This window comes from Sciurus carolinensis, chromosome 6, assembly GCF_902686445.1.
Source record: "Sciurus carolinensis chromosome 6, mSciCar1.2, whole genome shotgun sequence".
Taxonomy (NCBI): domain Eukaryota; kingdom Metazoa; phylum Chordata; class Mammalia; order Rodentia; family Sciuridae; genus Sciurus; species Sciurus carolinensis.
Genome location: NC_062218.1, coordinates 142,867,422 through 142,878,524, shown reverse-complemented (window position 1 = coordinate 142,878,524; position 11,103 = coordinate 142,867,422). Strand labels below are relative to the sequence as shown.

Here is an 11,103-nt window from a genome sequence, read left to right as displayed (position 1 = left end):
GCATTTGAGCTCTCTCATATATTGTTTCTATAACCTCGAATTCTCTCATTGGCATTTTCGTATGTCAAAAATCCTAAGTTCCTTTTATGTCAGGTATTGCAAACTCAAATGTCTACAGGGGCTAACCATGTTAACGTAAGTGAGCGAAGTGAATTTAGGTGGAGATTGTGGGGCACAGGAAAGCACTGCCCTGTCTCAGAGGGCCTAACAGCTATTTAGTGTGAGGCAGTTATTATGCCATCAAATGTGGGCCCAGTGTTGCCAGAACTTTGAATTTTACAAGAGAAATTGGAAACATTTTTACATGAAGTCTGAGTTTTAAATGTTAGCAGTTCCTGTTTTTAAAGTTTGAACACTGTACAGATCAATTAAAAACATCTATAGGCTGGATTTGGCACTCAGTTTGTAACCATTGCTGTAGGCTCATTTCAGATATTTTGTTGAAAAATCTAGATTCCCTGATTCTTATAGACATCTTTCTGTTTTAGAATTTTCATGCACTTCAATTATAGTGTTCAGTCTGAATATGTACCCAAGTGGAGTGTGTGTGGGGGGGTGGTGTGTAAGAGAGAGAGTGAGTGAGTGTGTGTGTGTGTGATGATATTTGGTTAACCTGGAAACTAGTGTCTGCTCTTTGTAGAAGTAGCAATGGTATCTTGGCTTTAATTGCCAAAGAGCTCTACTTCTAGAAGGAATTGAATTGGGTAACATTGCCATTCAAAAACTGATCTAACAAAAATGTTATCTGATGACTTAAATAACTCAGGAAAAATTGAGTTGGGAATGATTAATGATAGGATTTTTGAAGAACATTCAGTAAAAGGAAAAATTGACAACTGGGACCTCATCAAAATGAAAAATTGCTCTGTGAAAGACTATAAAGACAAAATCTACAGACTGGGATAAAAATATTCATTAACCATATATTAGAGGACTTGAATCTAGAATATATAAAGAACTCTTAAAACAACAGTAAAAGCAACAAATATAATTAGAAAATGAGCAAAAGATAGAAATAGATATTTTACTGAAGAGGATATTCAGATGGCAGGTAAGCACATGGAAAGATATTCAACATCCTCAACTGTTGAATAAATGCACTTTAAAAGCCACAGAGGGATGCGACCACATACCTGTTAGAATGATTTAGATAAAAAATAATGACAAAAAACTGGTGAGCATACAGAAGGAGCTTGATCACTTATATGTTGCTGGTAGAAAAGTTAAAAGCTATACCCCTGTGGAAAAGAGTATGACTATTTCATAAAAAACTAAAGGTGAGCTTACTGTAGGACCTAGTTGATTATGATCGTGGTCATTTATCACAGACAAAAGAAAACTTATGTTCCTTTATGAACCTGTATGTGAACTTCCATAGTCATTTTATTTGTGTAATAGCCCCGAAATAGAAATGGCCCATGTAACAGTTGGTAAATAGTTCAGTTGTGATATGTTGATACCATGAAATACTACTCAGAAATAAAAAGGAACAACCTATTGGTACAACCTAAGTGGATCTGGAGGAACTCATTGCTGAGTCAAAAAATTCTCAAAAGAACATGTTATGATTCCCTTTAAGTAACATCTTGAAATGACAAAATTTCAGAGAAAAAAATCAGTGATTGGTCACTTACTATGGGTTGGGAGAAGTATGGGAACTGGATGTGACTAAAAGATAGCAGAAGGGATTCTTAATGATCAGACTTTTTTGGTTTCTTGATTGTGGGTAATGGCCACAAACATCTATACAGGTGATGCTTCAAATGCATGGGTGCCACATCTATAGATTGAAAATATTTGGGAAAATATATCTCTACTGAACCTGTACAGATTATTCGTGTCATTATTCCCTAAACAATGTAGTTTAACAACTACTAATAGCATTTATATTATATCAGCTATTGTAAATAATCTAGTGATGATTATATGAGAGGAAGTATGTAGGTTATATGCCAATGTACGATTTTAAATAAGGAACTTGACCTTTACTTTGTTATCATCTGGGTTATCATCTGGGGGTCCTAGAACCAATTCTCCAAGGACATTAAGGAATGACTGTATATGGATAACATTTTGTAAAACTTTGTACACACAAATTAGTGCCTGTAAAACTGGCGAAATCTGAACATGATTGGTGGATTGTATCAGTATCAGTTTCCTGATTTTGATATTATTCTGCACTTACACAAGTTGTTACTAGGGAAAGTGAATGAATGCATATGGAATCTTATTTCTTACACCACATGTGAATCTATGAAAATCTCAAAAGATCTAAATAAGTAATTTACATCAAAACATCATATATAAGTACACTTTTTCTTGGGCTTTTCTTTTACTAGGTGATGTTCTAATCATGTCGGATAAAGATGATGTTGAGAGTAAAGTGATAACTGAAGCAACCCCCATCCTTGAAGATGGAAACTGTGAGCCAGCCAAGAGTTCTGAGTCTGTCAACCAAAGCACTAAGCCAGAGAGTAAATCAGAACCTGTAGTGTCCACTCGGAAAAGGCCAGAGTTCAAACCTTCTAGTGACCTTGAAACTTCTGAAGTTCTCCCTGTTCAGGTATTACAGTCTATAGCCGAAGTAGAATATCTATTAAAATATTGGGATTTTAAAATGTCGAGGTTAAAAGCGACTTGGATTTAATGCTAATTTAAGGTAGCACTTATCTTTTTCTTTGTAGAACCATAAAGTGCATTTTTCTCAATTGTATAAATGCCTTTAAAAGTTCTTGTCTTTGCTGCTTGGTGCTTACATGGTGATAATATACATCTGTTAGTAAAGCAATATATTTGTTCACTCATACTTTTGCTAATAATTAGATATCTTGTCTGTACTCTCATTAATTTTCCTATTTTATTTTTTTCTTTTTATTTTTTCCTATTTTTTTCTTTTGTTTTTCTTCTTAACTGGGAAAAATAGGAGCCCATTTCCAAAGATGTACCCCAAACTGGATGGGGGTATTGGGGAAGTTGGGGCAAGTCCTTACTTTCTTCAGCCTCAGCTACAGTAGCCACAGTAGGTAAGTTGTCAGTAGTTTCATTATTTTATATGTGCATTTTGCTACAGATTTATGTTGCAAATGATTTTGATAATAATCCTTCCTTCCATGATTACTCAGAGACTTTATAGTTTGATGGTGATTGAATGATGGTTTGGTACATACTGCCACTAGAATTTGAAGCATTTTCTCATTAGAAAGTTGAAGTCTGGGAATTGTTAATGTAAATATATGAGTTAATTTTTTTATATTAGTTTTGTATTGTTATGTATTGTTAAAATAGCATGTCCTATGGCTATAATAATTTTATAAATATGCAGGTATGATTTTTGGCTTGTTTCTTCAGTTTTGGTAACAAATAGCAAAAAATGTTTTTCTTGTTAGGACAAGGTATTTCAAATGTCATTGAGAAAGCAGAGACTTCTCTCGGGATCCCTAGTCCCAGTGAAATTTCAACTGAAGTCAAGTGCGCAGCAGGTCAGTAGACAGAAACATTAAAGCCTAGGATTTTGGATTAAAATGGAACAGTTGAACTAATTTTTCAGTAGTGTTTATTGAACATCTAATGCTCAGGGCATAATGGGACTGTGGCATGAAAGAGGATTTGGAATCTTTAGCTGCTTGTGTCCTTTAACCAATCATGTGTCTCTTCACTTCCCACATCTACAAAATGATTTCAAAAGACTGTTATAACCATTTAATAAATAAAGCCATGAATATAGAATATGAGAATTGTTTAGCATTTTTCTTGGTATATTTGAGTTAAGTGACCAAAGAGTTGGCTGAATTTAAATCTAGCAATGGCAAGAGAAAAATATTTTAATGGTTAGTTTGGGGTTGAGTTTTTTTTGCATTTGGACTTCAATGAAGGTGAAGTTTTATTCTGGAGACTTGCCTTGATCAAAGGGAAACATACTCTTACTTAAACCATAAAGGGCAGGATTATCACCAGGAACCAGGAGGGCCTGGGACCAAAAAATAGAAAGGTTTTCAATACCTAGTTTGCTTTCTCCATCTGTCAGGGACCTTATTTTTTTCTCATTATTCTCTTTGCTCATATATGTCATTTTTCTTTCGAAGCAAACTGATTCTCTGTGCTTGTTTTCTCCAGTTCCAACGTTATAAATGAATCCTGTTATTTATGCCCATCAGAGACCAGCTGGCATTAGTTATTTCTGAGTTCTTAGGAGAGGCAATTAGATTGGCCTAATCTTGGGTCAGTTGTCCATGGCCAGGAGATGAGGTCACATTATACAAACGTGTCTACAAAGGACTGTGTGTGTGAGTTTGAGGCATTGTTCTTAGTGGTGTTCTTAAGACTACTCTGCTGAAAATAACAGAATATGTGACTAAGAGTGCGTTTATTTTTCTCACTGAAGAACTCCAGAAATACTCTGTTGCAGAGATAGTTCATTGATGTTAGGGTCTGGGTTGGCTTCTCTCCTGTTTTCTTTGTTGGTTTCTTAATGGCTGCCAGATAACACTGAAACTCAAAGTATGATTTTCTAAAACAAAAATGCTCTCAAAGTCAGGAATTAAGTGGAAAGGAAGTATCATTTCCCCTCCTGCATCTCTTTCTTTAAATGAGTAGTTTTCCCAGCAACTCTGAGCATACTACTTCTCAGATACTGTTGACTAGAACAGCGTCTGATGTTCATGCTGTAGTGGAGAGTGGGTTTTGGCCATTATCAGAAACTTCCATATCAGTAGTTGGGTTCAGACAAGGAAAATAAGAGTTATAAGTGGCTTTGGATATGGAAATAGCAGTGTCTTCATAACACCTGAAAGAGGTTTACCACACAGGGCCATGAAAAACTGGAGTGAATCCTGAAAAGTTTGAACTGTGTGATGAAATATCTACAATTACTGTCTTGGAAAGTTGAAGATATTACGGGTATTAAATATGAAAATCTCAGGAAGAGAGATTGAAAGAATATCGTGGTTCTTTTTACATCTCTGAAGACTAAGGCAGAGAAGAGGGCTTATGTTTTTTATTTGTGGCTCCTGGGGAGGGAATGAGTACCATCCAGTGAACATTACATGGACTTCAGTTTTAGTTTTAGAGTTTGATGGTGAGAAGTTTCCCAAATTAGAATGGACTGCTTTTTGACAATAAGTCCTTTCCATCTTTTAAAGTTCCTAAGGAAGGAGGTGAATTCCACTGTTAAGGATATTGTCACTTTGAGCAGAGGCTGCAGGTGAATCTTATTTGTTCATCTTTTAGGGATTTTGCTGTTTCTTTAAAGGTTGTCTTTGGCTGTCCTTTTGTTGACAGGTAGTTACAGGTAGCTTAGACTGATACTTTCAAGGCACTATTAAGCTTGTTTAGGGTGAGTTAGAGTAGCCTTTACTCTAGTAAAGTTGTTTTAACTTTACTGCTAAGGCCTGACTTCTGAGGTTTTTACTCAATCCCCAGTTGTTTAAAGATGTCTTTTTACTTTGGTTGGTTGAAATTCAAATGTCTCTGCTCAGCATGCACTCTGAGATGGTTTAACTTACCACTCCATAGCAGTCCCCGCCTCCCCACCCCCCCCAACTTTGTGGAGTCTCCTAGTGCCTGAGCATTGTAGTGTTCAGCTGAAGACACAGGGCACACCTATGTAGATTCTTGTAACTCTTTAACATATGTAGCTGCATCCTCTCTAGTTTTTTGACTTTCAGTTTCCAGCTACTTCAGTCTTTTCTGGCTCCAGTCTTTGTTCCACTTGTTGTGATTGCTGTGCTCTGCTTACTTTTCCTCTCCTTGTGTTGTGGTTTGTTTAGAAAGTTCCTCTAGACAGTCAACCCAATTATAGGGTTCACGTTGTTTCTCTCTCCTCCTGTACCAAAGTCTTGTACTGCCTCTTGTCCAGTATCTGCAAAAGGTTGTTTCTTATGTTTTGTGCAGTCTTCTAGTTGCTGTGGTAGGAAGGCAAGTCTAGTACCAGTTAATTCATTGTAGCTAGAAGTAGAAGTCCTCCCTATAATAGAGTATTTGATATAGTTAGATTATTTGATGTAGCTGCTCTCCTATAAGATTTTTAAAATTAATAAAATAGAACAGTTTATTTGAAACATAATCTTTGTAATCCATGTGTGATTCCTATTAATGGGCATGATTTTCTAGGATAAAGTTGAGTTATAAATTACATACAAATTTGCTTTTTTTAGCTATGTAGATTTTTGTGCTTTGAGAGATACAGTTATGTTTGTATACTATGTAATCATGGTACCTTGTGGTTATACAGATATAGAATATTTTCTATGTCAACATAGACTATTAAGATATAAAAATATTTTCAATGAGCAAGTTCCTTCATGCCCCTTTGTAGTCACTCCCTTCCATCTGCTATCAGTCCTTGGCAAGCAGGAATCTGTTTTCTGAACCTATAGTTTTACCTTGTCCAGAAAATCGTGTCGCTGAGATTATTCAGTATGTAGTCTGATGTTATGTAGATCAGTAGTTTGTTCAGAAGATTGGATTTTATTTTTAAAATGAAATGAAAATTAAAAAAAAAGATACCTATTCGAAAGTAGATACCTATTTAACTTTCAGTTAAAATGGGCAAATTGTTTAAAATAATGAAAAGACCTAAGGTCTTGAGTTTAGGAAACTGAGTCTACATTTTAAAAAGTCATATAGATGCTAGTAAAGCCAAAACAATTAGCGAACCTTCCTTTCATGTTTACAAGTTTCCTCTCTTTAGGAGAGACAAATGCCAAAGAGAATGAAAATTCCTCCCCAGTGACTGGGCCGTTTGGTGTATTCTCGACCATTTCTACAGCTGTTCAGAGCACAGTGAGTAAAAAGTGCATGGTGGCCTACTGTCTTCTATTTTTATAATGGGTTTGCTTATCTTCTTCTTTTCATTGAAAAACCTTGAGAACTAATTATTCTTAAGGGAGTCCAAAATAGAGTAAGAGCTATGTGAAGACTTTCTTTAAAGAAATAAAGGAATATAAGATGAAGAGTTATGCAATGTGCATGATATTTATTTTTTCTTTTTTATTTGTACATAATATTTTATGGACCAGGAATTCTTAGTTTGGTGACCCTAGGAAATGTCTCTGCTTTTACAAAAATAATTTTTCTCATATTTGTATCTTAAGTGGGTGGGGGTGGGGACTGGAGGTAGTGTGTGATCTTTATGGTAGATACTAGTAAAACTACAGATTATAAAAAACATTTAAAAAAGAATAATATAGGACACTATGCTTCTTATAGGAGGGTAGATAGCTAGTACATTTTAAAAAACTTCTTGTTGAAATATCACATGCATACAGAAAATAAAATCGTAAGTGTTCAGTGTGAACGTTCACCTTATGAACATACCCAGTCCCCCGCCCCAATTTGTGCTCTTTCCCCCTCCAAGGTAATCACAGTCTTATACTATCATAGGTTAATATTGCCTGCTTTTATGCTTTATAGAAATGGAAGTGTGGAGTATACCTGTTTGTGTTTGGTTTCTTTCACACAATATTATGTTTGTATATTTTATCCATGTTGCAGTTTGTATAGATTTTCTTTGCTGTATTCCTTTGTATGACTGTCACTTTTTTGTTTTTCAATTCCATCATGGTAGACACTGGGGTAATTTCCAATTTATAGCTATTACAAATAGTGCTGCTATCATCATTCTTTTTTTAAATTATTTTTGTTCTAATTAGTTGTACATGACAGTAGAATGCATTTATACATTTTGATAGATCATACATAGAGTGTAATCTCTAATTTTTCTGATTATAGATATTGTAGGATCACATCAGTCATGCAATCATACATGTACATGAGGTAATAATGTCTGTTTCACTCCACTATCACTGTTCATATTTTCTGATGCTTCTCTGTACATATTTCTATTGAGTATATAACCGTGAGTGGAATTGGTGGTTCATGCAGCTGTAGTAGATATTTAGCTATAGTTTTTTCAAATTGTTACACACATTTATATTTCCACAAGCAGTGTATAATTGCTTCACTTGTTCCACATTCGTCTCAATCCTTGTTCCACAGTCTTCTCAATCCACTACTTTTCAATACTGAAATATGCAAATATATTTTCATAACATTGCTGTAATGAAGTTTCTGTGTTTTCTAGGGAAAGAGTGTTATTAGTGGGGGTTTGGATGCCTTAGAATTCATTGGAAAAAAGACAATGGATGTCATAGCAGAAGGGGATCCTGGGTTTAAAAGAACCAAGGGTCTGATGAACCGGAATTCTACACTATCTCAGGTACTGTTTTCTTTACCTGTTTGATTCTTGTTTCTGTCTTGATTTGCGTTTTGCTTTTGCTAACCTGGGGCCTTTTTAGTGTTTCCTTTTGAAGAATTTTCAGTGATTTTTTTAAAATTAAAGCTACTGGGGTAGGGAGGCAGCCAGTGAAAGCTTGAATACTTAGAAAAATGCCCAGCTGTTTTTTTTCCCTCCTTTTTTCATTCTCCTGTCAGTGAAATGCTAAGCCCTGTCAAAGTTGTTTATTAGATTAATGTTTAAACCACTTTTGGAGAAACACCTGTTCCTTGGGTGTTATTTACACTGTCTAGCATCAAATTATGTTTTTTTTCCCAGCATCTCCTGAGCCTGTTGGATTTGAATTGCAATGCTAAGAATGAAAGGGCAGTGCTCTGTACTCAGCTTTGCTTCCCTCCGCTTTCAGAACTCACCCTTGAGCTCTCATTTGCTGCAGTGTAACGCCTCCATCTCTTTTCAGGTTTTACGAGAGGCAAAGGAGAAAGAAGAGCTATGGACCTCCAATGAGGTTACCATGGAAACAGACAAGAAAACTCATTATGGGCTACTCTTTGATGAATTTCAAGGCCTTTCACATCTAGAAGCTCTGGAGATGCTTTCCCAAGAAAGTGAAATAAAGGTAAATCCAAACTAAAAATCCCAACTGAGAAAAGTCTTCAAATAAAGGAATGTTACATAGCTTCTTTTCTCTTTGCACATTAGGAAGATGAAATGTGTTTCCAATGGAGACTTGAGACTCTCTGGAAATACTATACCAGAACAAACAAAAAACTGATTTTGAACAAACTGCTAGAAAGAAATTGGATGAGTCCAGTGTTTTTCTGTAAAATTACACGAAAAAGGGCATATTGATAAAGAGGTCTTAATAACACATCTGCTATTTTTCCTATATCTCAGTCTTTCTTTCTTTCTTTCTATCTTTTTTTTTTTTTTAACCTTGTTTCTTTGGCTTTAGCTGCCAAAAACCTATTGACTTAAGCTGTTAATTTGTATACAGTTACCTTTTAGCTTTTAACTTATTTAAAACTAATTTGTATACAGTTACTGATAACTTTTAATTGATTCAAAATGATCTCCTTTTCCTCCCTGATTTTTAAGTTGTTTTTATTAACTAAACTTCCAGATATCTCTGGCCTTTGTTACTTTTGGAAGTACAGATTCTCCCTACCTTCCTGTAATAATTAGCCTCTTGTGTTAAGCTTCTTAAGAAATAGCTTGTGTTGACTGGTGAGCTCAATTATTGTGTCTTCTCCCTTTGAGAATTTTTTGTCCTCTTCATATTCCTACAATTTTTAATCTTATATCCATTTAGGTGAAATCTATTCTTAATTCTTTAAGTGGAGAAGACTTAGAGGCACTAAAGCTTGAATTAGAGCAACTCAAAGAAGCATTTTCCTTAGCAGAGTTTTCTGAGGAAGATGAAGAAGAGAAAAAAGGTAATATGAAAATTCATTACCTGAATGTAGAGGATACAGTGTGTTTGTATGCAGTGCTTTGCCCTCGAGATAAAATATTTACTCTCTAATTTTATTAGTCTGATTTTTTTCAGTCAGAATTTTCATGCAAACTCCTTTCTGCAGCCTTTTCCCTGACTAGGCATTGAAATGGGCAAGTTATTCTCATGTCCAGGCCTTCTCTTCTCACTACCAGACTCTTTGGAGCTTCTCCAAATCTTTTTTTTTTTTTTTTTTGTGTGTGTGTGTGTGTGTGTGTGTGTGTGTGTGTGTGTGTGATAGGGATTGAACACAGGGCCTCATGCATGCTGAGCTATGTTTCTGGTCCTTCCAAGTCTATGCTGGCAGAACACATCTCTCTCTCTCTCTCTCTCTCTTTTTTTTTTTTAACAATTAGAGATGCCTTTGTCAGATTCCCTCCTCAGTTTGTCAGGCCCATCCTTATGAGCATCTGTATCTCTAGGTACTTTACCTATGCTTCTCTGACTTCTGTGACCCCTGTCCCCATCTTGAATTGAAGCCTGCAAGGTGGCAGTTATCCAAAATGAGGATTTTTTTTTTTATTTTTACAAAGTTTGTCTTAAATTTTAGTATTTGCATTCCTAGGGAAATATAAATGTTGAAACTACTCATTATTGCAAAATTATCAGGAAATGCAATAGTTTACATAAAGCACAATTTCTAGGTAACTGAATCTTAAACTCTGTCATTTTTAACATTTTTAACTGGAAATATTTCTAAGATATAAACTGCACTGACTTCTTTTAGAAACTGGAATTAATTAATACAGTTTTGTCTTTTCTTGATGAAGCAATTAATTATAAACATTATTGAGTAGAAAAATTCCCTCATGGTTCATCAAAATGTAAAGGGCCAATTATCCATGTGGTAGATTAAATCAGTGGTTCACGAAGTATGGGCTGTGCATTCTTAAGTCCTCAAGACCCTTTAAGGGAGTTCATGAGTCAAAATGGCATAATGATATCATATGTAACTTAATTTTACAAATTTTTGTTTTTACTTTTCTGTGTTTTGATACTTTTACTGACAATGAAAGGCAAAAATGGATGAAATTCCTGGTGCCAAAACATGGATCAAGATAGTCGCATCTAACTATACTAAGATTTTCAAAGTCAGGTACTCATTGTAAAAAAAAAAAAAAGAAAGCCAGTTTTATTTAACCTTGTGTTTAGTGAAGTGATAAAATTACTAATTTTATTAAATCTTAACCCTGAAGTATACTTATTTTAATATTCTCTGATGCATACTGAAGTATGATGGGTCCTCTCAGGAAAAGCGTATGTATTGTTCGAACTATAAGCTGAACTATTCTTTTTAGCAGAATATTTTGTTTGTATTTTGTCACTCAAATCTCTAATTTTAATACATGCTAACTTTTGACTCAGGTTATTTTTT

At 34.9% G+C, this 11,103-nt stretch overlaps 1 protein-coding gene across 1 annotated transcript in view; it reads left to right on the top strand.

Annotated features, from left to right (window-relative positions):
* The window catches only part of Fam114a2 (family with sequence similarity 114 member A2), a 32,532-nt gene that overhangs the window by 1,556 nt on the left and 19,873 nt on the right, over positions 1–11,103 (top strand). Inside the window, exons 2-8 of the mRNA XM_047555512.1 lie at positions 2,340–2,563; positions 2,924–3,023; positions 3,387–3,479; positions 6,689–6,780; positions 8,081–8,215; positions 8,694–8,852; positions 9,546–9,669. Coding sequence (XP_047411468.1) covers positions 2,354–2,563; positions 2,924–3,023; positions 3,387–3,479; positions 6,689–6,780; positions 8,081–8,215; positions 8,694–8,852; positions 9,546–9,669 — 913 coding nt within the window. The 5' untranslated portion in view covers positions 2,340–2,353. The remainder of the gene's footprint in view (positions 1–2,339; positions 2,564–2,923; positions 3,024–3,386; positions 3,480–6,688; positions 6,781–8,080; positions 8,216–8,693; positions 8,853–9,545; positions 9,670–11,103) is intronic.